This window comes from Geotrypetes seraphini, chromosome 18 (genome assembly GCF_902459505.1).
Source record: "Geotrypetes seraphini chromosome 18, aGeoSer1.1, whole genome shotgun sequence".
NCBI lineage: Eukaryota > Metazoa > Chordata > Amphibia > Gymnophiona > Dermophiidae > Geotrypetes > Geotrypetes seraphini.
In genome coordinates, this window is record NC_047101.1 from 19,885,756 (window position 1) to 19,911,335 (window position 25,580).

General features: G+C 42.9%; 1 protein-coding gene across 10 annotated transcripts in view; it reads right to left on the reverse strand.

The window, feature by feature from the left end:
* Positions 1-25,580, reverse strand: part of GRIA1 (glutamate ionotropic receptor AMPA type subunit 1) — an 843,377-nt gene that overhangs the window by 57,464 nt on the left and 760,333 nt on the right. For 9 of the 10 annotated variants that reach the window (XM_033927803.1, XM_033927802.1, XM_033927807.1 and 6 more), the window contains 2 exons: positions 5,006-5,204; positions 1,797-2,044 (listed from right to left, as the gene is read on the reverse strand). In XM_033927803.1, coding sequence (XP_033783694.1) covers positions 1,797-2,044; positions 5,006-5,204 — 447 coding nt within the window. The remainder of the gene's footprint in view (positions 1-1,796; positions 2,045-5,005; positions 5,205-25,580) is intronic. The other variant, XM_033927808.1, reaches the window with a different exon arrangement.

Here is a 25,580-nt window from a genome sequence, read left to right on the forward strand (position 1 = left end):
TAAAGATTTACGAAAAAACTGAAGTGACTCAGAACTCCTTAAAAGAAGCGGAAGATCATTCCAAAGTTGATAAAATTTAAAAATCAAAGATTGACTAAAAATCTTGACTCCTTTAGTCCCTTTCCTGGAAGAAAGGGATAACTTAAATTGTTGGATGCCTCTTGCAGTATTTGGATTTCTATAATTGTTTAAAGACAATCATTCTGTTTTTAGTCTACATTTGTTTTCTGAGATCTGTGTACCCAACTGGACCCCGAGGAAGGCGTGTTCACCGAAACACGGACCGTGTAGGGTCTGGTAGGACTACATATGTGGACTCATATATTTGTGTTTACTAGTGTTTATTTTTTGGAAGAAGTGACTAATAAATCATCTTTTAGAACATCATTTTTCACAGTTTTCTGTTTTTATCATTTGGATTGCTACACACTTGAGGGCCACTTTTAATTACAAGGTGGAATTCAAAGCAGAATGGTGCAAAACAGAACGGAGATATTACGGGAGGTTTCTGAACAACATGGATGCAGGAGACTCAGTTCTAATGGCTCTGTCAGTGTAACAACTCCTCTACCACTCTGGCCGTTTCTCTTCTTGGTAAAGACTCAGAACATTACAGGTTGAAATTCCTACAACTGTGTCTGGTGAACAAGCCGTAACCATGTAAAAACTGATGTTTTTAAAAATATCTGTTTAATTTAATGTGAGGGCACCATGTTGAGAAGGAAGGAAAATAGAGTGTCCCTTTTCACGCAGAAGTCCGTTCCTTAGCTGAACAATTATTTTGAGTTATGAATAGTGCTGTTCCAGTATATTTATAACTAATAGTCTGATCTTCAAAGAATTTAGGGATATAACTTTGTGAGTTAGGAGCTTAAATTGACCTCATCAAAAACTGAATAGGGCAAGGTGCTTAAATTTAGGATGCAAATTTCACAAGGCCCACAGCCCCTAAATTTAGGATCCTAAAATGGCTGACTACAGGTCTAGATTTCTAGTTCTATATGTGCCCTTGAATTGAGCCAACTCCTGGTGACCACCTAGTGAGGGCCCTTCCTTGTGGTTTTCTTGGCATGATACAGAAGTAGTTTGCTACAGCTATCTCCCAAGAAGTGTGAAACACCCATTATATTACTCCTATCCAACACTGGGAGAAGGAGAGGGGGAGGGGTCATGATCTGTACTAGCAATGCTGCCAGAATCTGCTCAGCATTGGACCCAAGGCATGACGTGACTTGCCCAAGGCCACGAGGAGCTGCTATGGAATGTGAAACTGGGCTGTCTGGTTGCCAATCTGCCGCTCCTCCCATTAGGCCACTCTTCCATTCCAAAATGGTACATTTAAGGAGGGGAAAAAATGAGTTTAGCACTGATTGTCATCAACATAGGATCTTTTGACTACATAAATGGATTTCTGTATAAATGTAGAGTCTTCAATTTTGGGATCCTAGAAGTAGGCAAATCTTCAGCTGAAAACCTAGGATTCTAAGTTCAGCTGCAAAAAGGCACATAATTTATGACTAACTTATGTCCCAAAATTTAGGGGCTCTGCAGTTTTTGAACATTAGCAAGGAACAGTTTCTGGTTAGTATCCAACTACATCAGATACGAATTCCACCCTTTCTTTCAGTTAATCTGGACTGCTGCTATGATTAGCGCGTTGAATCCCAACTGAGCTGTGCATTTATGAGTGAATGAATTTACCCCTCCCCTTTGTTAAGAATTCCTTTATTCATTTGAGTAGAGTTGGCAGTGATTCTACAGTGGACAAGTATCAATGCAGAATCCAGAATACCTACCTTAGATGGGACCCCTTAGGGGTTGCAATGCCATAGCCTTTGGAATCCAAGTTACCTCCCACTTTCATGGTGTCGCAGGGCTTCCTCTGTTCAATATATTCATTCATGGTGGACTCTAGAAGGTAGGCATACTTGCCTTTGGACTTCCTCACCCTGTTCATGCCCTCATCGGTGGTCTTCACAAAAACTGAAGGTTCAGCAGATTTCATGTACGTCCACATCTTTTCGAACACAGCAATTTTGGATCTCTGTGTAATACAAAAAAAAAGCAATGCTCATATCTATAATCTCTGTATTAGAATCTTTGAACATTCCCAAATACATCAAGAAAAAAAAAAAATCACATTTCTGAGATATATCTTATCCCCTCCTACATGCACTAATTAGAAGTTAAGTGCACTACTTTCTAAGTGCATTCTATAAAGTGGTGCACATCAATTGTAATAATAATAATAATAATTTATTTCTTATATACTGCCAAAGCCATAGTAGTTCGAGGCGGTTTACAACAAAGAAGGGCTGGACAAACAGCGAAAATTGGTACAATCAGCGAATGAAGATACAATTAATAAGGGTAAGCATTTTAGTGCATGAAGCATAAAAATAGGCATGGCTGGGGGAGGAGCATAGGCAGATCTTGTGCATTCCTAAAAGTTAGAAACATTGTAACCTGTTGACAGGCAAAGGCCAAATGGCCCATCCAGTCTGCCCATCTGCAGCATCCACTATTTTTATCACAAAAAATAATTTAAAAAAAATATCTAAAAGTGATTAGTAATAGAAAAAATATGGTTATGAGCAGCCAATGATGAAGTGCCACATAAATCTCTCCGCAGTCAAGAGATAGCACAGCGGTGGAGTGGTGGGACTGAGGCATACTCATTAAATCAACTGACTTTGTATATACCGGTTTCTCCACTACTATCTAACATTGGTTGTTAGCATCCATTAACTGCTTCTTAATGGCTCATTAACCAATTAAGAGCCCCTTTTATAAAGCCGTGAAAGTGAGTCCTGTCCCGCAAATGCAATTTAACCCATTTAGTTCCTACGCATTGCGTCTCCTTTGCCATGCCAGGATCGCTACGGGGGCTTTGTAAAAGGGGCCCTAAGTAGCATGTGCATCTCGGAAGCGCACCCAAATTTGGGTACCTAAATCTAGGAACCATATATAGAAACCAGGGTATAACTTAAATTTTTTTTGTCCGCTGATATTTAAGTTCTGGAAGTCAATTTGGGGACAAATTAATATAGTTTTAGAATCAGATATTCCATTAACATATGAAGTAATAATTTGTGGCACTATGTTACAAGTTAAACCTCTCCTTGATAAATTTAAAAGCCGTCTTCTCTTGATTTTGACTGGAATTGCGGTTCAATTGATCACAAAGAATTGGAAAAGCCATGATAGATTAAATTATACATTTTGGTGGACAACTGTATGTAATGCATATCAATATGAAAGAATGAATGCGGAATGTTTAGGATTTAGTGCTTTATTTAAAAAAAAATATGGAGTCCATTGGTTTTATTTGTTTATTCACAGCAAATGAGAATATTTTGCCTTCTGAGTTTTTTCATTACACATCCGGGGCGGGAGAAGGGTAGGGGAGGGAAAGATACTGGAAAATGGAAATGAAATATTGTTATTATAGTAATAAAGTTGTTTAGTATTATCACTTATTGTTAGTAGGGGGGATATAGTTATATTTCTATATACTATTTATATGAAATGGTGTATTTTCTGTAACAACTTGATACTTTTAACCAAATGTATTACACTGTTGTAATTTAATAAAATAATAAAATATTTAAAGAAACCAGGGCATAGCTAGTAATGTGAACTGTTGTTACCATGTGTTGTTTTACTGATAACCCAAGTTATTAGTAACTAGGGCCCTCTTTTCCAAAAGGTGCGCTAAGCGTTTTAATGCGTGTTTAGTGCACGCAAAATCAATGCGTGCGCTAACCGCTAACGTGTCCATAGGATAACATGCACGCATTAGCGTTTTGCGTGCGCTAACATTTAAGCGAGCGCTAAAAAGCATAGCGCACCTTCGTAAAAGAGGGGGGGGTGGGGTAGGTCCCGCCCGCATAATATGGGACCTGTAGTAAAATGCATGACTTAGTAGTAAACCAAACTATGTAATAGTTCTTCAAGTATGCGCTATGGGATCCTTTTACTAAGGTGTGCTAGTGCATCTTAGCGCGTGCTAAATGCTAACGCGTGGCAACGTGTCCATAGGATATAATGCATGCATTAGCATACATTAGCATTTAGCACGCACTAATTTTTTAGCGCGCCTTAGTAAAAGGATCCCTAAGCGAGATAAACCAACAGTGTTAACACATGTTAGTAACTATAGCCTTCAGGGTTAGAAACAATATTTTCCGACAAAAATCTACCCTCGGAAAAAGCAGGTACAAACTCTTTGGGTCTTTTGTATGTCTGGTTTAGGTTTGTTTTTTTTAAATTCTTTATTCATTTTTATAACTTACATCAAGTGTAACAAAAGTAACATCATTTTAACTTAAAGATATCAATTGAGATTCTATAATTAATTATACTCAATATATTTTATCCCATTCCCTCCCAACTTTTCAATATATCATAACACATATATCATATCATATAATAAAAACTTTCCTTTCATTCAAAGCACCTAGTGAAAATTCAAAAAATTGCCCCTCCCCATTATTTCATTTGTACTAACCAGGGAAATGATATTTATTCATTGTAATAATTTGTTAATGGCCCCCACACATCTTGAAATTTATTAAAATTTCCTTTCTGAAGAGCTAATGTTCTTTCCATTTTATAAATATGACACACTGAATTCCACCAAAAACTATAGTTTAATCTGCCCTCGGAAAAAGCAGGTACAAACTCTTTGGGTCCTTTGTATGTCTGGTTCATTTTCAATAGGAAAATATGCACATAATTCCCTTTGAAAATTTACACCTAAGCAGACTATTTGAAAACTGCTTTATTAATAAATACACATTTGCAATAATTGAAAGAGAATTATATAATTCTAAGCAGCAAACTATGAAAAGAAGGCCCACAAGGCCAAAGGTAGATAGAAAGAAAATAACTTGTATGTGGACTTCAATAAGCTTTAGAAAGATGTTTCATAAAGACCAAAACTTTAGCTTTCCCATCTCTGAATTCACTGGAAGTGTATCAGGCTCCTTCCCCCATACGGTACCTTAAAAAAGTCTTTGGTAGAACCAGAATCCAAGGTTCCATATGCAATTTCTGTCTGCTTCGCCAAGTCATCTGCACTTTCTATGGGTGATACCATTCTCTCAACCGTAAGAAATGCAGCCAGGTTAGCTGTGTAAGAGGAGATGATGATCAAAGTGAAAAACCACCAGACCCCTCCAACGATACGACCCGAAAGAGACCTGGAATGGAAATAAACAGGGAACAGAGACTGGAGTGACAAAAGTGTATACAGATCAACCACATAATGAGCCCCATTTCAGACAGGTCATAGAAGTAGGAACTGAGACGTGAAGGTCAGTTCATCTCAAGTTTCACCAGTGTTTTAGAACAGAGTCTGCTGACAGAGCCTGTTCTAAAATACAGGAGAAATGGAATTAATAGGTATAAACATCCACTTCAGAAAATTAGACCTCTTAAACATCAAAGGGTTAAAAGCCAGCGCATAACTGGTTCCGGTTATGTTGAACACATATCCGGTTTATCTTTGCGACCTTGGATATATAACTGGCCAGCTTGGCATCTGTGGGGACAGAAACCACTAGAGAAAGGAGGGGGACAACCACTCCTAACCTCTCTAGTGGATTGTCACTGAATAGCAGTTGTTTCCCCAAATCCTAGTCATGCTTGGTAGAAGATGTACCACACAATGTCAATCATTTAGACATAGATGTTTGGTCACCTTCTGAAATAGGGAATTAGGGCCTAATTCTGTATAGGATGCTGACATCGGTGGTCGCCAATCATGTATCAATCGCACATCGGTGTCCTAGTCAGCATTGTGTCTACACTCCCGGATAGATGCCTTAAATGTGATAGCCCCCGCATATGCTTCTCTCTCGGTGTCAGGTCAAAACCGCGGAAGACAAAGGCGCGCGCCGACAACTGAGCACAGCGCGGAGGCGCGCGCGAAGAAAATAACTGTTTTTAGGGGCTTCGACGGGGGTGTGTGGGGGGGAACCCCCCCACTTTACTTTATACAGATCGCGCCGTGTTGTGGGGGGTTGTAACCCCCCACATTTTACTGAAAACTTCACTTTTTCCCTAAAAACAGGGAAAAAGTTAAGTTTACAGTATAATGAGGGGGGTTTACAACCCCCCAAACCACCAAAAACGTCGCCGTGATCTGTATTAAGTAAAGTGGGGGGGCTCCCCAACAAAACCCCCCCCGTCAGAGCCCCTAAAAACTGTCATTTTCTTCGGCGCGCGCCTCTGTCTTGCGCTCAGTTGTCGGCGCGCGCCTTTGTCTTCCATGGTTTTGTCTATGAACCGCTTCCCTCGACCCTGAAGAAAGGTTTCATTCTGAAACATGCATGTTTGGAAAAAAGCATTAATAATGAAGAGAAAGTAGAACATAAATGATAAATTGAATAGTCAGCCTCTGGTATGATAGTGTTTAAAATTTAGACAACTATTTTATGATTTAATTGATGGCATAACAGCAGTGACATTTCTGTTAAATGTAGGCCAGCATTTTGCAGGCCTACATTTAAGGTGTCTGTCTCACATTCACAGAGATATGTACCGACTCTTAGGCCTCCTTTTACTAAGGTGCGCTAGCGTTTTTCGCGCACGCAAACCACACGCTAAATGAAAAATACTAACGCAAGCTGTATGGAAGCGTTAGTGTCTAGCGTGCGCTAAAACCGCTAGCGCACCTTAGTAAAAGGAGCCCTTAATCCCACCCAAGGTCACTTCTGGGTGAAACCACGCTCATGCCCCACCTTGCATAAGTGTGGGTACCCGTCTCTGTAGACGTACTACAGAGGTCTACAATGTAGGCGTCTTGCCTCACATACTTTAAAAAAAAAAAAAAAAAAAAGAAGTGCGGCCCAATTGGCTGCCACCGTCTGTAATCAGGACGCATGTTTTGAGAATCAGGCCCTAAATTTATTTATTTAGATTTTTATCCCGTCCTCCCAGTAGCTCAGAACGGTCTACAGATAAACATACACAATGGAGAGTAATTAGACAAATAAGATGTACAATAGGTTAAATGTTTGGACATACAGGACTGTGCAGTAGTTAAATACAGGGCGTATACAGCAAATTAAGAGTAGAGTTTAAGTATAAGTCGTTTAGTTTAGTATGAGTAGTTTAGTTTAGTACAAGTTATTTGAGTTTAGATACAATTTATCCGAGTACAGACTAAGAGAGGACTATACTGAAATTTAGGGAGAAGTTAGACAGGGGAGGGAAGAGAGAGGTGGGGCTTAAGGGGGGTGTGGACTGAGGGTGACCTTTAGTTGAAGAGGAGGGTCTTTACCATTTTACGGAATGTCAATAATGAGTTCTGTTGTCTGAGTTGAGGGGGGAGTTGGTTCCAGAGATGTGGAATGAAGTGGCTGTAGGATCGTTTGCGGGCAGTTTCTGAGAGGAGGGACCTTCCAGGGGGAATGCGTAGGCGTATTTCCGATTTTGAGCGGAGGGTGCGAGTGGGGGTGTAGATGGGAAGCTTGGATTTTATGTAGGAGGGGGTGGTGGTATAAATTATCTTGTGGGCTATTGCTAGGGCCTTGAAAGCACAGCGCTGGCTAATTGCCACATTCTTGTCTCACTCAGGACATTCTAAGATTACGTCTCCTTGCTATTTGCATGTATTTTGGTTTGATAAGTGCATAGCTGGCTTTGCAAAATAGAAACAAGACATTTATGCAAGATGAAGATATATGTGCTAGTTTATGCAAGCGTCAAAAATAAATAAGGCTTCTTCAGATTGATATATTTAACCACTTTCCAATAAACATTTTTCAGGACACCTGCTGAGCATTGTAGAAACATTGAAACATGATGGAAGATAGAGGCCAAATGGCCCATCCAGTCTGCCCATCTGCAGTAACTTTTATCTCTTCCTCTCTCTAAGAGATCCCACGTGCCTGTCCCACACTTTCTCAAATTCAGACACAGTCTTTGTCTCCACCACCTCTACCAGGAGACTATTCCACACATCTGTACAAAAGCATTTCCTTAGATTACTCCTGAGCCTATCATCTCTTCATTTCAACCTATGCCCCCATTTCAGAGCTTCCTTTCAAATGAAAGAGACTCAACTCATGCGCATTTACGCCACGTAAGTATTTAAACATCTTTATCATATATCTCCTCTCCCGTCTTTCCACCAAAGTATACATATTGAGATCTTTAAGTCTGTCTCCATACGCCTTATGATGAAGGCTATGCACCATTATAATATACAGTGGTACCTCAGTTTACGAGTGCACCAGTTTGCGAGTGTTTTGCAAGACGAGCAAAACATTCGCAAACTTGGTGCCTCGTAAACCGAGCTTGCCTCGCTGTACGAGCGCCCCCCCCACCCCCCGGCGATCCGGCATCCCCCCCAGCGATCCGGCATCCCACCCCGCTCGCATTGCCCCCCCTCCACCGCAATCCTACTTCCCCCCCCTCCCGAGCAGTCAATGACACCCTTTACCCAACTTGGCACCAGTGCCGGTGCCCGAAGATCCTCCCTCTTCTGGCGCGGATGGGCGGTGCGTCGGAGATCCTCCTTCTTCTGGGCTGGGCTGGGCTGGACTGGCTTTGAGCATTTGCGCATGCTCAAAGCCTTCTGGTCTCGCTCTCATGCGCATGCTCAAAGCCTTCTGGTCTCGCTCTCAATCTCAGAGAGAGCGAGACCAGAAGGCTTTGAGCATGCGCAAATGCTCAAAGCCAGTCCAGCCCAGCCCAGAAGAAGGAGGATCTCCGACGCACCGCCCATCCGCGCCAGAAGAGGGAGGATCTTTGGGCACCGGCACTGGTGCCAAGTCGGGTAAAGGGTGTCATTGACTGCTCGGCAGGGGGAAAGTAGGATCGCGGTGGAGGGGGGGCAACACGAGTGGGGGGGATGCTGGTTCGCAGGGGGGGGAAGCTGGATCATGGGGAGAGGTTTGGAACAACGTCGGATTCCTCAAGGGGGGGGGGAGAATGGAGCAGCGCCGGTAGCCTCGTGGAGGGGGGGAGGAGATGGAACCAATCAAAGCAGTTTCCCTTACTTCCTATGGGGAAACTTGCTTTGATATACGAGCAATTTGGTTTACGAGCATGCTTCTGGAACGAATTATGCTCATAAACCAAGGTTCCACTGTACAATATACTGTATTTACTTCAGATTATGCATTATAAACTTTGCTTCTTTTTCTGTTATGCCCCAACAGGTTTTGTCGAGTAATTATATATGGATGTAATTTGTATTGCCCTCACAAATCTGATATATGGTTACCTACGTTATCTGATTCATGCTACTTAGCAGATGACAAACCATAAAACTTCTATGTATGCACAATAAATTCAAATGCAATTGGTCAAAGGCCCCTAACCATATTTAGAAACGCTCTACAGTGCTTCTGTAATTAGAACATTTATTCAAGGATTTAGAAGTGTTTATAGCAGTGGTTCCCAAACCTGTTCATGAACCTTCTAGCCTGTTAAGACTTTTCAGGATCACTTTCATGAATATTCATGAAATAGATTTACAAGCAGTGGAGGTAATGCATGCAAATTTCTCATGCATATACTGTATCATTACAGATAACCTGAAAACCCGACAGGCTAGGTGGTTTCTGGTTTAGGAGCCGCTAGACTCTCAATAAGAAAAATCCAAGACACAACAAAATCAAGCAAGTGGGGTGATATAAAAATACCTCTAAAAATGGGGGTGCCACCAGTAAAGTACAAAACTACAGGCAAATTTCAACCCAAGTGATCCAAATATAATATAACAGCTCTTATACTACATTCACTTAATAAGATAAGCGCACATCACCCTAGTTTGTTTAAAGACGAAATTCAGGAAAAGGCCTCAGAAAAGGAGCCTACGCACAGTCCTGTCATAGACTGAAGTAGTCATAGAAACATAGAAAATGACGGCAGATAAGGGCCATAGCCCATCAAGTCTGCCCACTCCACAGACCCACCCCCTAAGTCTGCTTTAGAGCAGTGGTTCCCAACCCTGTCCTGGAGGACCCCCAGGCCAATCGGGTATTCAGGCTAGCCCTAATGAATATGCATGGAGCAGATTTGCATGTCTATCACTTCCATTATATGTAAATCTCTCTCATGCATATTCATTAGGGCTAGCCTGAAAACCCGATTGGCCTGGGGGTCCTCCAGGACAGGGTTGGGAACCACTGCTCTAGAGCCCCCGCTCTAACTGACCCATCCGTAACTTCACCCTCTCAGGGATCCCATTTACCCTTAAAATCCGGAATGCTTTTGGCCTCGATCACCTGTATCGGAAGCTTGTTCCAGTGTTCAACCACTACTTTCTGATGTCGCCCTGAAATTTCCCTCCCCTGAGTTTAAGCGGATGCCCCCTTGTGGCTGAGGGTCCCTGGAGAAGGAAAATATCTTCTTCCACCTCGATACGCCCGGTGATATACTTGAACGTCTCAATCATGTCACCCCTCTCCCTACGCTCCTCGACAGAGTAGAGCCCGCCATTTGTTCAGCCTCTCTTCATATGAGAGAGGCTGAACAAATAGTCGGCGTAATTTAACATCGCTCCAAGCTCCGGTCATTGGCCACAAAAATCCTGAATATATTATTTATTTTTCATAAGAAGTTGCCTCCGCTGGGTCAGACCAGAGGTCCATCGCGCCCAGCAGTCCGCTCCCGCGGCGGCTCATCAGGTTCATGACCTTTAAGGTGATCCCTGTCTAAACCCTTTAATCCCCCTTGTCCTTCTATCTATACCCTTTCATAGCCTATCTCTACCTCTATCTAAATCCCTCAATCCCCGTATCCTTATAAGAACATTTATTCAACTTTTTTTATAACTTATATTTTTTTTTTGTCGTTTTTATCTCCTTTTTTACTTAAAAATTATTTCACAGCTATTTTCTAAACTGCTACGGATGTCATTCCAAAGCCAGCAAAAAACATACGAGGTGCACTTCTCTTTAGTTTCGAGAGACCAGATAGTTAATCATTTTTTCCCCACTTATCTTAGTAGCTGTTGCCTCTCAGTCTTGCTCTTTACACCAGTATTATTCATTTATGCCGACGCAGGCCAGCGTTTCGTGGAATCAGTATTATTTCCGCTGCGTCAGGGCCATAGACACGGCATTAAGGCATGATACTACTCGCAACTATCATAGATTTTCGAACCATGATGAAATTCTAACACACCGCATCTTTTATAGAATACTAGTGTAAACCCAAAGATGTACACACAACATTCAGCGGATGGCCACCAGGATGGTCTCAGGACTTAAAGTTTTCCCATATGAGGAACGTCTGAGCAGACTGCGCTTATATTCTCTCGAGGAGCGTAGAGAAAGGGGGGACATGATAGAAACATTCAAATACATCACAGAGGGAGTGGAAAATATGAAAAAGGATCTGCAAAAGTTAGAGGAATGGTCTAATGCCTGGCAACTAAAATTCAATGCAAAGAAATGCAGAGTAATGCATTTGGGGATTAATAATAGGAAGGAACCGTATATGCTGGGAGGAGAGAAGCTGATATGCACGGACGGGGAGAGGGACCTTGGGATGATAGTGTCTGAAGATCTAAAGGCGAAAAAACAGTGTGACAAGGCAGTGGCTGCTGCCAGAAGGATTCTGGGCTGTATAAAGAGAGGCGTAGTCAGTAGAAGGAAGAAGGTGTTGATGCCCCTGTACAGGTCATTGGTGAGGCCCCACTTGGAGTATTGTGTTCAGTTTTGGAGACCGTATCTGGCGAAAGACGTAAGACGACTTGAGGCGGTCCAGAGGAGGGCGACGAAAATGATAGGAGGCTTGCGCCAGAAGACGTATGATGAGAGACTGGAAGCCCTGAATATGTATACCCTAGAGGAAAGGAGAGACAGGGGAGATATGATTCAGACGTTCAAATACTTAAAGGGTATTAACGTAGAACAAAATCTTTTCCAGAGAAAGGAAAATGGTAAAACCAGAGGACATAATTTGAGGTTGAGGGGTGGTAGATTCAGGGGCAATGTTAGAAAATTCTACTTTACGGAGAGGGTGGTGGATGCCTGGAATGTGCTCCCGAGAGAGGTGGTGGAGAGTAAAACTGTGACTGAGTTCAAAGAAGCGTGGGATGAACACAGAAGATTTAGAATCAGAAAATAATATTAAAGATTGAACTAGGCCAGTTACTGGGCAGACTTGTACGGTCTGTGTCTGTGCATGGCCGTTTGGAGGAGGATGGGCAGGGGAGGGTGTAGATGGGCTGGAGTAAGTCTTAACAGAGATTTCGGCAGTTGGAACCCAAGCACAGTACCGGGTAAAGCTTTGGATTCTCGCCCAGAAATAGTTAAGAAGAAAAAAAAATAAATAAATAAATAATTTAAATTGAATCAGATTGGGCAGACTGGATGGACCATTCGGGTCTTTATCTGCCATCATCTACTATGTTACTATGTTACTATGTTAGGTCGCATTGAAGTGGAGGAAGAAATCTTTTTTCTTACCGGTCCCACAGTGACAAGAGGACATCCGCTAAAGCTCAGAGGGGGAAGATTTCATGGGGACACCAGGAAATACTTCTTCACCGAAAGGGTGATTGATCGATGGAACGGTCTTCCACGACAGGTAGTCGAGGCCAGTAACACGCTTGACTTCAAGGGACGATGGGACAGACTGGTGGGGTCGCTTAAGAGGAATGCTTAATAGATGGATTCTCAAGGGAGGGAGGGAAGCTTAATAGATGGATTTTTGAGGGAAGGAGGGTTCTTGAGTGGGCAGACTTGTTGGGCCGTCGGCCCTTTTCTGCCGTCATGCTCTATGTTTCTATGTTAACATAAAGGAGCCCTTTTATTAAACTGCAGTAAACATTAGCATGCGCTTACAACACATAAAAAAGGCTTACCATGAGATGTGTGCTGGCGTCCCATGGTAAATTTGCCTTTATGCGTGCTAAAACATTTTTTTTATTTTCCTATAAGGGGGCTTTATATTTATTTATTTATTTAAAAAAATTTATCAACCGCCTACATCTAGGCGGCATTACAACAATAACAAGCACAGAATATGACAAACGAGACTTTTACAAACGTGTTGGTTTACAGGGGTGGAAAGTGAGCATGACAGTGCTAATCGGTTGGTGCTTGGGGCATTGTCTATCTATGAGGCAGAAAAAATAAATTAATCACCCCACCACCCTGTCGGCATCCTGATCTCTTCCCTGCCAGCCTGTGGGTTCAGTATTTCAACTCTCACCCGGCCCTTCCTCCTCACCTGTCATGCCCAACACCTTTCGCTCCCTCCTTCCCATCTCTGGGGTTCAAAATTTCTCTCCCCCTGTCAGTATCGCCAGTTCAACCCTCCTCCTTCCCCCCATGTACCTTGTAAAGCATCTTATTTAGAGATGTGGCGGTGCAGCAGTCCTCCTAGACTGCCTGCTTCCTGCCTCAGAGCACTCTCTCAGGTTCATCCAGCCAAACAGGAAGTTAAGTTAGAGGGCCTGGATGGATCAAAGAGAGTGCTTTGGGGCAGGATGCACTCTCTATGATTCAACTTCTTCATTAAAAGTGTGGTGGACAGTATATTCTAAGACATCAATAAAAGCAGGAATCTTATTTCTTTGCTTCCTCATCGGAGTGGATAGAAAATACCTGAGCCCTAATGAATTACTCCAAAATGCCTGTCTGTCTAATGAGATGATCCAATTAAAAAGAGTCATTAAATAGAGTCAGACGGAGACATTTTTACTTCCGACCGAGAGCCACAACAACTCTGCAGGTCACAGCTACAAAGCAAACGATGGCACTCAAGTGAGCAATCAGAGATTTTAGTTGCAAGTTCAAATTTTTTAAATGAAAAAAGATCCTTTGCTATTTAGAATGATATCAGAGACAAAGCTAGAAAGTATGAACTTTAATACTGGAAATAAAAACTTTTTGTTCCACAACCCAATGTAAGGCTAACTGCGCCTACTACTCTGTCTTGGGTCATCATTTCCTCTGTAATCCTTGCACACCATTTCCTAGTCTGCCACCCCCCCCCCCCCCAAATCCCGCTCCATCGCGCTCTGGTATGGCTTCCTCTGGAATGAAACCCATATTCTGCATGCCCGTTTTCTGCCTCTACTCACAACGCCCAACTTCCAGCCCAACGCCCAACGCCCAGCCCGTGGGAGCAGTGCAGATCACCTCGTGCACTTACTGTCTTTATTAGCCATTCTGTCACGCGCTATCTCAGGCCTTAGTTCCCTCTCCTTCAGCGCAGGATCCATCTGACGCCAGCGGCTGGGGAACGACAAGCCAGCCCCAGTCGGTCTTCTTCCCGGCAGGATCCATCTGACGCCAGCGGCTGGGGAACGACAAGCCAGCCCCAGTCGGTCTTCTTCCCGGCAGGATCCATCTGACGCCAGCGGCTGGGGAACGACAAGCCAGCCCCAGTCGGTCTTCTTCCCGGCAGGATCCATCTGACGCCAGCGGCCGGGGAACGACAAGCCAGCCCCAGTCGGTTTTCTTCCTGGCTCAAACGTAGGTTGGTCCAGCGTCCCCTTCCCAGTTCCCTGAGCTGATTTGTGCCACTTTCAACCCGCACCGCCGTCTGGTACACGTCAACTGCGCATGCACCCGCAGAGCCAGCATCCAGGGACAGACGCTCTCTACCAATCAGAGGCCACCGAAAAGAAGGGCATGAGAATTTGAAGGTGGGCTTCAAAGGGAAGGCGAGGGGAAAGCACACATGCGACTTTTCTTTAGTTTACTTTACCACGTTGGGGAAATTCAGCGCATGCGTCTTTTAACTCTTCTCTGGTTTGGAGGACTCGGTTATCGAGGCAATGCTCATTTTGCGACTCACAGTTTGCTGAAGTGTTTTGCTTGTCTTGCAAAACACTCGCAAACCGCGTTACTCGCAAACCGAGGTTTGGCTGTAATATAATATAGTAGATATCCTGAAGCTCAGCTAATTAGGCCTAATTCCTAGATTATGATTTGTTCCTTTAAATCTTGCTTTAGTAACATTATGGATCCTTAATGTTGGACTTGAGCAGAAATTAAGCTTGTGTTTTGTCTTTTAATTTGAATTTTTCTTTGTATGCATGATAAAATTGCTTAACTTTTGCTTTCTGTACATGTTTAAACTTGATATCTATATTGAAAATTATAAATAATAAAAAAAGAATACCCCGCGGATGATGCTATTTTAACGCAAGTCCCATTTTAGCAATGAGACCTAGTTACGAATAGCTGTGGTTAACAGTAAAAAAGCACATCTTAACAGTAACCTATGTTGATAACTTCTTTCCCCCAACTTAAAAGGCAATTTTATAAACAAGGCATTCGCGCTGACACATGTGTTATATGTGTAAATATTTAGAGTAATGACACATACTATACATGTGCACATACACTTGTAAATGCCAATATTCTGCCCTAGTGCTATTCTGTAAATACATGCTTAATTTACATAGTGGTTATTTGCAAGATGGGGGGGGGGGGGTTATACAGGGGAGCAGAATGGATAGGACGTAGGCATATACATACCGTGTTTACCCGAAAATAAGACACTTGGGCCATTTGGCCTTTATCTGCCATCATGTTTCTATATTAATTTTGGGTCCCAAAAACGCATTAGGGCTTATTTTCGGGGGATTTCTTATTTTTTTTCATGTACAACAATCATCTCTCCCTTCCTCTCCTCCACCTCATTTCTTCCTCTTTCCTTTATCTCCCTCCCCCCCCCGATGTGCAGCATCTTTCCTCCCCTCTCACCCATCCACTTGTGCAGCATCTTTCTATCCCTCCCTCCCACCCCATTATGCAGCAGAACCCCACCAACCCTCCCACCGTGAGACTGACATACCTCCGTTCCGAGGCATCCTAAAGCAGCAGGGGTGGGGGTTCCTGAATCGACGAGTCCAATTTTTTCGGCAAATCAGGCAGCACTAGTGTCAGGGATGGAGTTGGGGACATTTGGGGAGGGGGGGGCTTTGGGGGGTTGATGTTAACTAGGGCTTATTTTTGAGGTAGAACTTATAGTAGGAGCATCTTTAAAAATCATGCTAGGGCTTATTTTCAGGATAGATCTTATTTTCAGGAAAAACAGGATAGGTATGTAATTTACAGAACACTGCAATATTTGCATCCCTATAACATTTAGGTGTCCACAGTTGCACCAGCTCTTTGGCAGGCATATGCGTGGACACCTAAATGTTATACAATTACCATTACCTTGTTATTCTAGCATTCTATAACAGATTATAACAGGTATGACAGGATATAAATAAAGCTATTATTATTATTAATATACAGTAGGGCCCTGATTCTCCAAAGTGCATCCCGATTTTAGGCAGCTGTAGGCGTCCTACAGCTGTCTAATCAGCCAATCAGTATGCACGTTTTTTTTAAAAAAATGCTCCCCAGGCAAGCCTGAAGGCGCCTCCGGGAGCCTAGGGAGACCCGCAAGATGCCTAAGCTCGTCTAAGGGCCTTAGGCGGGCCTTAGGCTGAACCTAGGCGGCCCAATCAGATCTTAGACTTAGTGGGGATGGGCGGACCCGCTATGCCTAAGGCCTGATTGGTCCAGGCTTCTAGAGTCTGGGCCAATCAGGCCTTAGGCTTCGGCGGGATGGGCCGGGAAGGGGCGGGCCCGCTTCATTTCGACGAAGCTTGCCTGCCGGCTCAAGACGTGCAAGACCCATCTAAGAACAGGTTTGGTGGAGTGGAGGTTTGGGGGTTGTTAGCGCCGGGGGGGGTGCGTCTTCGGGCAGGAGGGATTGGACACCCTCCTGCCAGCGAAAGATATTGTCGGGGGGGAGATCGGTAATGTCGGGGGGGGCGGTCGGTAGTGTGTGGGAGGATGCGTCTTCGGGCAGAGGGGTTGGGCACCCTCCTGGTCAGGGGGCCGCGGCCCGCTATACTTATAGCGGCAGAGAGATCCCTTGCCGCAATAAGTGTAGCGGGCCGTGTCTAATCTAACCCGTTTCTCTAACCCGCGTCTGTAACATGGACGCCGGTTACAGAATCGGGATTTAGTTTAGGCCGATTCTGAATAGGACGCCTCTCCGGGCGTCCTATTCAGAATCAGGGCCTAGGTGTCTTGCGGGCCTCGCCTTCAATATAAGCGGCCTGCCTGGGGAGCATTTTTTTAAAAAAACGTGCATCCCGATTGGCTGATTAGACAGCTGTAGGACGCCTACAGCTGCCTAAAATCGAGACGCACTTTTAGAGAATCAGGCCCTAGGTGTGTAGGTTCTTTTATAGAATGGACATTAGTTTTAGTTTTATTAAAACTTGATATACCGCTGGTTCTTACAACAGGTCCAAGCGGTTTACATCATTAAAATACAATAGAATACAAAGAAAAGGACTCCAACAACTATTGGACAGACCTAAATTAAGAATCAGCCATAACACTTACCTCATTCTTACATCATTTTCTATATCATCCTATTAAACATCATCTATCTGATGTCAATTTTTACAGAATCCAGATGAAGAAAGAGCCTATTTTCATAATTCAATATACAATATATGAATGATTTTTGCCACAAACAGAATCTTCTCTAAATACCTCTTTAAAGAAAAGAGTTTTTAACATAGCTTTAAAAGTCTTAAAAGTCCCCTCCAGTCTCAATTCCTGAGGTAACCGATTCTATAATCTTGGCTTCTGTCACATAGCCTTGGGCCATCAAAACGGAGGTGCCCTGTAATGGAACTGTCCCTCTGTGTACCTTAAAGCACTTTTCAAATGAATGTAAGAAACTAACCAACAAATAAAAACTAACTTCCCCCCCCCCACCCCGTGCAAAAACCCTAATGATGAGTATCTAGCCAAATATCTTAATCAATAGACTATTTTCTCTTGCATCCTACAATTTCAGATGTCTAACCTGTTAACAATTCATTTACCTTAACCAGGGATTGCTTACTTGTAGGGGTCCACTATAGTCACCCAAAAAAGTAATTACAGAAGCTTCTGTTTCTGGTCTGGCCTGTGCCCTAGACCATGATAAACTCTCATCTAACCTAAGATTTCTGGATTGCTCGAGGCCTTATAAGGATCAAGGCGATTTACAAAGTTAAGAACCTGTGGAGATCACGGGGAGCTTACAAAGAACAAAAGTAATCAGAAGACAATGGACATTCAATGAAGCAATTAAACAAAAACTCCAGATGATTCTACAGAGCTGGTTAATCAGAACCGCAACACCTAGCAACTAGACCAGATAACCATACACCAACACTTGCCCTGCGCTCGAGCCAAAAATACCTACTAGAAATGCCCTCCTTCAGAGACATCAAATACAAAAGTGTCAGGAAAAGAATGCTCTCGGTAATGGCCCCAATGTGGTGGAACTCCCTTCCGAAGGAATTAAACACTAGAAAAGGACACCAAAAAGTTCAAGAAAGGAATAAAGCTGATACTCTTTACAGACTACTTTAGCAAATAAAGAAACATTTAGGGGGAATAGCAACATGGAGGAAACAGCAGACTATTACCCACTTGGAACACGAAGGGGTGAGCTCACTAATACAAAGAAAGACGAGTATATCACAATGTAGAAACAATTATAGTATATGTATATAGATGATATAAATAGGTAAGATACACATGTAATTTAGCTCATGTATTGTAACACCATTACTAGAGCTCATGTATTGTAACACTTTTACTGAAGCTCATGCAAACTGCTCTGAATTGACTCTCCAGTCATTAGAAACGATATAGAAGCTTCCAATAAACAATACTTAGTGTAGACTACCATTTGCAGAATGCTATGAGATAATGCCTTAGCTAAATGCCATTCTAAAGCTGTTGTTACTAGATCTGTCTGTCTGCAATTCATACAGAAACGTTTTAAATTACCTTCTGCGCTTTAGGTAGTAGGTTTCTATTCTAATGTCTTGTGGCAGGCTGTTCCAGGTTTTGATGGCGGCCTAGGTAAACAACATATTGAATATGGGTTTGCACTTGGGCCCATATTCTATAAACAGCGCTGTTTTTTTAAGGCACCCTACCAGTGCCTAAGCTAAGGGAAAAATGCCATTTATACCCTATTTTAAACTGATTTTCAAGGCACCTATAAATCACACCTTCATAGGTGCTTTACAGTCCCTAATGCCACTGTAGGCGTGACTAATGCCGGAAGTGGCATTAAGTGGTGTAGAGCGCCTAAAGCGGCATGACCCATGTCAAAGGTAGGCACCGGAAATGGGAGGCCTTGAAACCCTTGGCCTATATTTGCTGCACCTACTTTTGCCAGTGGCGCAGTTCTCTAAATGGCGCCCTCACGTGATTGACACAAATCGGCAGCTGCCAACAATGGCGCTGTTTAGAGAATCCAGGCCTTGGTGCCTTTGGTTGAGGAGAGGATTGTCTGTGATATGTTTGGCGTTCGGGTTGATGTGAAGCAGAGCTTTGAGAACAATTGGATTAGCTCCTCTGTTGAGTGGTCGTTCCAAATGTGGAATATAATGCATGATGCCTTGAAGGAGATTTGAGAGGTCATGGGTAGCCACTGGAGCTTGTGATCGTACTCCCTTATAGAGTTCAATTTCTTGAGCCTGAATATCAGTCTAATTGCTATATCCTGGATGAGCTGTACTGTCTGGCCTTAGCTTCCTTCTGAATATCCTGAGCAAACGCTGAACCATGAAATGAAAAAAGAAACCCTCCAACCTTTTCTGTTATTTTCATTCACCGTGGAACTCAGCACCCACAGATTCTTGTAATCACATCAAGCTTTTTGAAAGCATCTACACTAGGAGGAAAGCTATTGTCACAGACGCCTTTTCATAAGGACCAGATGTATCTCTTTTTTTCTTCAAAATTTTCAGACTACACTTCACAAAAATTCAGTACAGTTACAATGAGACTCTAGGGGTTTCCTGCTGGTCTGTGGTTACAGTACTAGACTGTAAAGTTACCAAATGAGTTCAGGTCATCAAAGACCCAGAGAGCCGGTATCACTTTATTACTATCATCTGGGTGCTCTGTGGGAGCTCTAGTAATAGAAATTCAAGAAAGTACTGGGATGGGAGCTATAATATCCAACTAGCCAAGCTACGTTTCTTTAGCAGTCTCTGCTAATAGTTGAAATACTAGCAAATTCAAGATGACATAAAAAAAAGTGTCAAAGCTGCATTAAAACAGAAACGTGCGTTCAGAATACTGTATGCACTTCTGAAGACCATATCTTCAAAAAGAGAGAAATAGGATGGAGTCGGTCAATTGGGGCCTAGGGTGCTCCGAGCGACTTGCAGTAATGCAGACAGCGGATCCCCAAGGGCAAGAAGTGGAAGAAGCGCACCCAGTGCACCTGGAACTCCTCCACAGCTGGCCGCAGCTCTGCAAGACGCACACGCGCCAGAAGCGGAAGTGACGCCCGGGAAGCAGAAGTGGCTCTTGGTCCGGCCCTCTGTCAAATTTATGAACTCATTGTGGCCCACGAGTCAAAAAGTTTGCCCATCCCTGGTCTAGAGGGTGGCTGCTAAAATGACCAGAGGTCTTCATCGTAAAGAACATGGGGACAGTTCTCAATATGTGGACTCTGGAAAAAAGGCAGGAGAGTTAATGACAGAGAATTAAAATATCTTTTTAGCATAAATGCACAAGAGGTAAGTCTCTTACTGTTGGAAGGGTGCTCAGAAATGAGGGAGCATAGGATGAAAGTGAAAACGGATAGATTCAAGAGTTACCTAAGGAAATACTTCTTCATGGAAAAGGCAGTGAACGTGTGGAATGGCCTCGTGGTGGAGGTGATGAAGACAAAGACTGTTATCTGCATTCAAGAAAGACTGGGATGAAATTTCACTGTGTGGGAGAATCCAAGATGGAGGTAGCCTTACTCTGATGGGTAAATTATGAATTTTTTTCTGCAATATCTAAGCAAAGATTAAAACAGAGAGAATTTCCTCCCTCCTCTCAATTGCCAGTTACCTTTGGTCTTATGAGGATCGACATCTGATCTGTTCTACCCTTCCAGCTTCAATTGGTATGACCTGTCAACTTACTTGGCTGACTCATTTGGGCTTGATCACTCGTTAAACCCTGACCTACGCCAATTTCCCAGGATCTCTGGATTAATTAACCGGGTCTTGTGTCTCCCTCCCCCCAGCTTTGAGTTCAGTGAGATTTGGGAAATGCATATCTACCATACTCACACAAGGCATTGCTCAAACACCGCAGGAAGGTCCAAGACAACAGCATGCTTCTGACCTAGAAGCAGGTGTAGCTCAGAATTCATTGGCTATGTTTACCGGTGGTGAAGTAGTTAAGCAACCAATGGAATCTGCGCCTAAGAGATAGTTTCATTTTATTTGTAGAAGCCTGTGGCTTTTTATTTTTTTTTGCTTCATTTAATTGGGAAGGCTTTGCAACAACTGGGAACTGTTCTTTGTGCCCAAGTAAGAAATATTAAATCTTCTGTGTTGAACTATAGGTCTTCTAGAGCAAGTTAATAAGAACTAAGCAGAGGATATGTCTCAAATAAAAGTTAAATTGGATAAGACTAAGAGTATGCAAGAGACGATGGTGATAGACTTCATCTTTTTAAGATTAAAAACTGAGAATTTGGAGAATTTAGCTTGTCCAGCAAATTTAAGAATTTTTAACTTTCCCAAAATCTACCATGGTGATACCTAAAAATATCCCTGATTTGCGGCTAGTCTCCATCAATGGCTATACACTTAACCCAGCGAATTTCCAGTTTTTTATATTGTAGGAAAAATAGCTTATGAAAAAACTGTAAACTCGTTGGACTAAGGGCCAGATTCTGTATAGAACACCCAGTCTCAGCAGCCACCTAAGTGGCTTTTGAGAATCACACACGGGCGTCCTACATAGAATCACGTTTGTCTGCCTACCCACCCCAATTCTCTAACCGATGTCTATGTCACAGGTGCCGGTTAGAGAATCGCATTGCCGCCGATTGCTACAAGGGAATTTCCCTGCAGTGATCAGTTTAGCGGCCGCAGCAGGGAACCTGTCCACCCCCCCCAGAAAGTCGACCAGCAGGAAGGATGTCCACTCCCTACTGCCGAATCCCCCCCCGAATGTCTGTGGCAGAAGGAATGCCCAGTTCCTCCTGTCGCCACCCCTCGAGACATCCCCCAGTAGGAGGGATGCCCAATCCCTCCTGCCACTGGCCCCATCATCTCCCAAAGCCCCCCAAACACTCCCTGACTCTACCCCACACTTCCAGACTCCACTACTGATACTCCCTGACACTCCCCGAATGCCCCTCGATCCCCCTGGCATCCCTGAACACCCCGTACCTTAATCTGATGGCCGGCAAGAGGGATGCCTACTCCCTCCTGCCAGTAGGCCTGCTACTTCCAAATGACAGGCCTTTCACTTCCTGGATCATTCTGGGATGCACTAGGGAGGTGCCTAAGGCCCTGATTGGCTCAGATGCCTAAGGTCCCTCCCATAGGATTCCTGGGTCTCCTTCCCAGTGCATCCTAGGATGCACTAGATGTGGCCTAAGACTCAGATTGGCCAGGTCCCTAAAGCCCCTCCCATGGGATCTGGCCAATTGGAGTCTTAGGCACTCCTCCTGCTATGGATATTCGGTGGGGGGGGGGGACTTTGGGGGTTTCGGCAGGAGGGAGTGGGCATCCCTTCTGGATTCCTTGCCGCGATCAGCTCAACATCCACGTCTATTTGAAGTGTTATTTATATTGTATGTTTTATAATTGTTATTTAGTTATTTTCTAATTTGGATTTTCTCTATTTAGAGCATTTGCTCATATATTTCAGTACAAGCTTTTACTTGAAATTTGTATAATTATAAAAATAAAATTAAAAAAAGAAATTTTTGGACAAACACATAGGATCTTTAAGGGAGAGGAAGGGATAGTACTAGAGAATGACATAGTGAAAGAAATAATCACCATTCCTGTCCCCGCTGATAACCATGGGAAACCATCCCGTGTCATTCTTTAGTGTCTATCTCAACCTCAGTCCTTCTACACCAGCATTCTTCATAAGAACATAAGAACTGCCATCTCCGGATCAGACCCATGGTCCATCGAGTCCGGCGATCCGCACACGCGGAGGCCCAGTCAGGTATACACCTGATGTAGTTTTAGTCACCCATATCCCTCTATGCCTCTCGTAAGGAGATGTGCATCTAATTTGCCTTTGAATGCAAGTGCTGAGTGTCAGTGGCTGAGCCAATTCATACTCAGATTCTTATTTGAGCCAAGTCGAGGATAATGAAGCCATTGTGACATCACTGATGTGATTGGCTCTTAGGCATTGGTGGAATGAGGCATTATGACATCACAATATCTGCTCTAGATACCAGAGACTGTCATTCTTTAGTATCTATCTCAACCTCAGTCCTTCTACACCAACATTATTCAATGCAAGGCTTGAGGGTCAATGGTTGTGTCCATTCATACCCTGATTCTTCCCTCTCTCCTTAAAGAATGATGTGGGGATGCTTCCCACAATTATCCACAGGGATGGGAATGGTGATGAATTCTGTCACTGTGCCATTCTATAGATAGTAGATCATATGAATGGGGAAACTGGATAGGCCATATGGCCTTCATCTGGCTCCATTTTTATCTGTTTCTGTGTCACAGTCCCAAATTTGTTTACACTGTGAAGATATTTTGAACTTGGTCTTACTGCAAACAAGTATCTGTTCAACCAATATATTTTGGTAAGAATGATAAAACATAACAGGGTGGCTGTTGGTGGAGTAGAAACATAGAAACATGATGGCAGATAAAGGCCAAATGGCCCATCTAGGCTGCCCATCTGCAGTAACCATTACCTCTTCCTCTCTCTAAGAGATTCCTCTTTTTGTTTCCTGAACTAGTTGCTCCATGAAGCAGTAATTTACTTCATCTAGGAACTTTACCTTCCTATCATTTCCTGACATGACATTTATCTCGTCAATAATGATGGTTAAAGCTATAGCCTCAGCAGCCTGAGGTTGTGGGTTCAAACCCACGCTGCTCCTTGTGACCCTGGGCAAGTCACTTAATCCCCCCCATTGCCCCAGGTACATTAGATAGATTGCGAGCCCACCAGGACAGACAGGGAAAAATGTTTGGGTAACTGAATACATTCATGTAAACTGTTCTGAGCTCCTCCTTAGTTATCTCCCATTTAGATTATTGCAATTCGCTTCTCAACGGTCTCCCTCAAAAAGAAATCCGACGCCTACAATTAATACAAAACACTGCAATAAAACTCATTTATAAAATAGGCAAATTCGACCATGTCACTCCTCTTCTAAAAGAGGCCCATTGGCTCCCCATCACTCACCGTATCACTTATAAAATCATCTTACTTTCCTTCAAAATAAAACTCTCTCACCATCCCTCATTTCTTGATAAACTTCTCATCCCCCAATGTTCCCTACGCACTCTAAGGTCAACTGATCAAAAACTTCTCTATATTCCCTCCATAAAAGACTTCGACTATACACGGAAAATAAATTTTGCAGTAGCTGCCCCAACTCTATGGAATTCTCTGCCACAGCAACTCCGCGATGAACAACATCTAGACAAATTTAAGATAAGCCTAAAGACTTTTTTATTTTGTGACGCATTTGGCTGTGCTTAGACTTATCTTCTGTCCTTTTTTTTTTTCCTTTCTTCTTTTCTTTTTTTACTTCCTTTTCCTCTCCAAGCAACTAACCGCTTTAACAAAGCGACCCTACCCTATATGTTTTATCCCATTCCCACTTTCTCCTTTTCTTCTCAAACATGTAACTTTTCCCCTCCCCTCCCTTTTACCCTCACTTTCAAGTTTTTCTTGTTGATATTATTTATGTTCGCACCATTTATTTTAAAACGCCAATTATTTTATTTTTTTTATCTTTCTTACCTTTTAAATTTTATTGTTAACCGGCCAGATATTTGTTGATGGTCGGTATATTAAAAACTAATAAACTTGAAACTTGAATAGTGTGAAAAGTTTCTGTCTCTGGTAACCAGAGCTGGTATTGCGATGTCATAATGCCTCATTCCACCAATAAGAGCCAATCTCATCAGTGATGTCACAATGGCTTGATTGTCCTATACTTGGCTCACTTTTACTACATTTTGATTTCTAGAGTGGTGTAGTGGTTAAAGCTACAGCCTCAGCAGCCTGAGGTTGTGGGTTCAAACCCACGCTGCTTCTTGTGACCCTGGGTAAGTCACTTAATCCCCCTATTGCCCCAAGTACATTAGATAGATTGTGAGCTCACCAGGACAGACAGGGAAAATGCTTAAGTACCGGAATAAATTCATGTAAATCGTTCTGAGCTCCCCTAGGAGAACAGTATAGAAAAATGAATAAATGAAAACCTCTATCAGTTCTGCCATAGTACTGGCATGGCAATTGCGACACAGCCCATAGGAATTGAATGGGCTGCATCACATTTACCACATGGGACTCATTACTGTGGCTTTGTAAAAGAGGTCCATAATTCTTAGTGGCATCAGAGCTTATAAAGCAATCCGATCAAGTGGAAAAAAAAGTCCACTTAGAGATTTCTGCGTTGGGCTTTGGATATCTCAATCATTAGACAAAAAAAAAAACCAAACAAAAAAACCCCTCCACTTGAAAACTGAATTTATAGTCATTTTCCAAATAAATGATTTCGAATTCTTTTTAGAGTATTTTTTAAACAACTCTTTTATCTGAAACCACCAC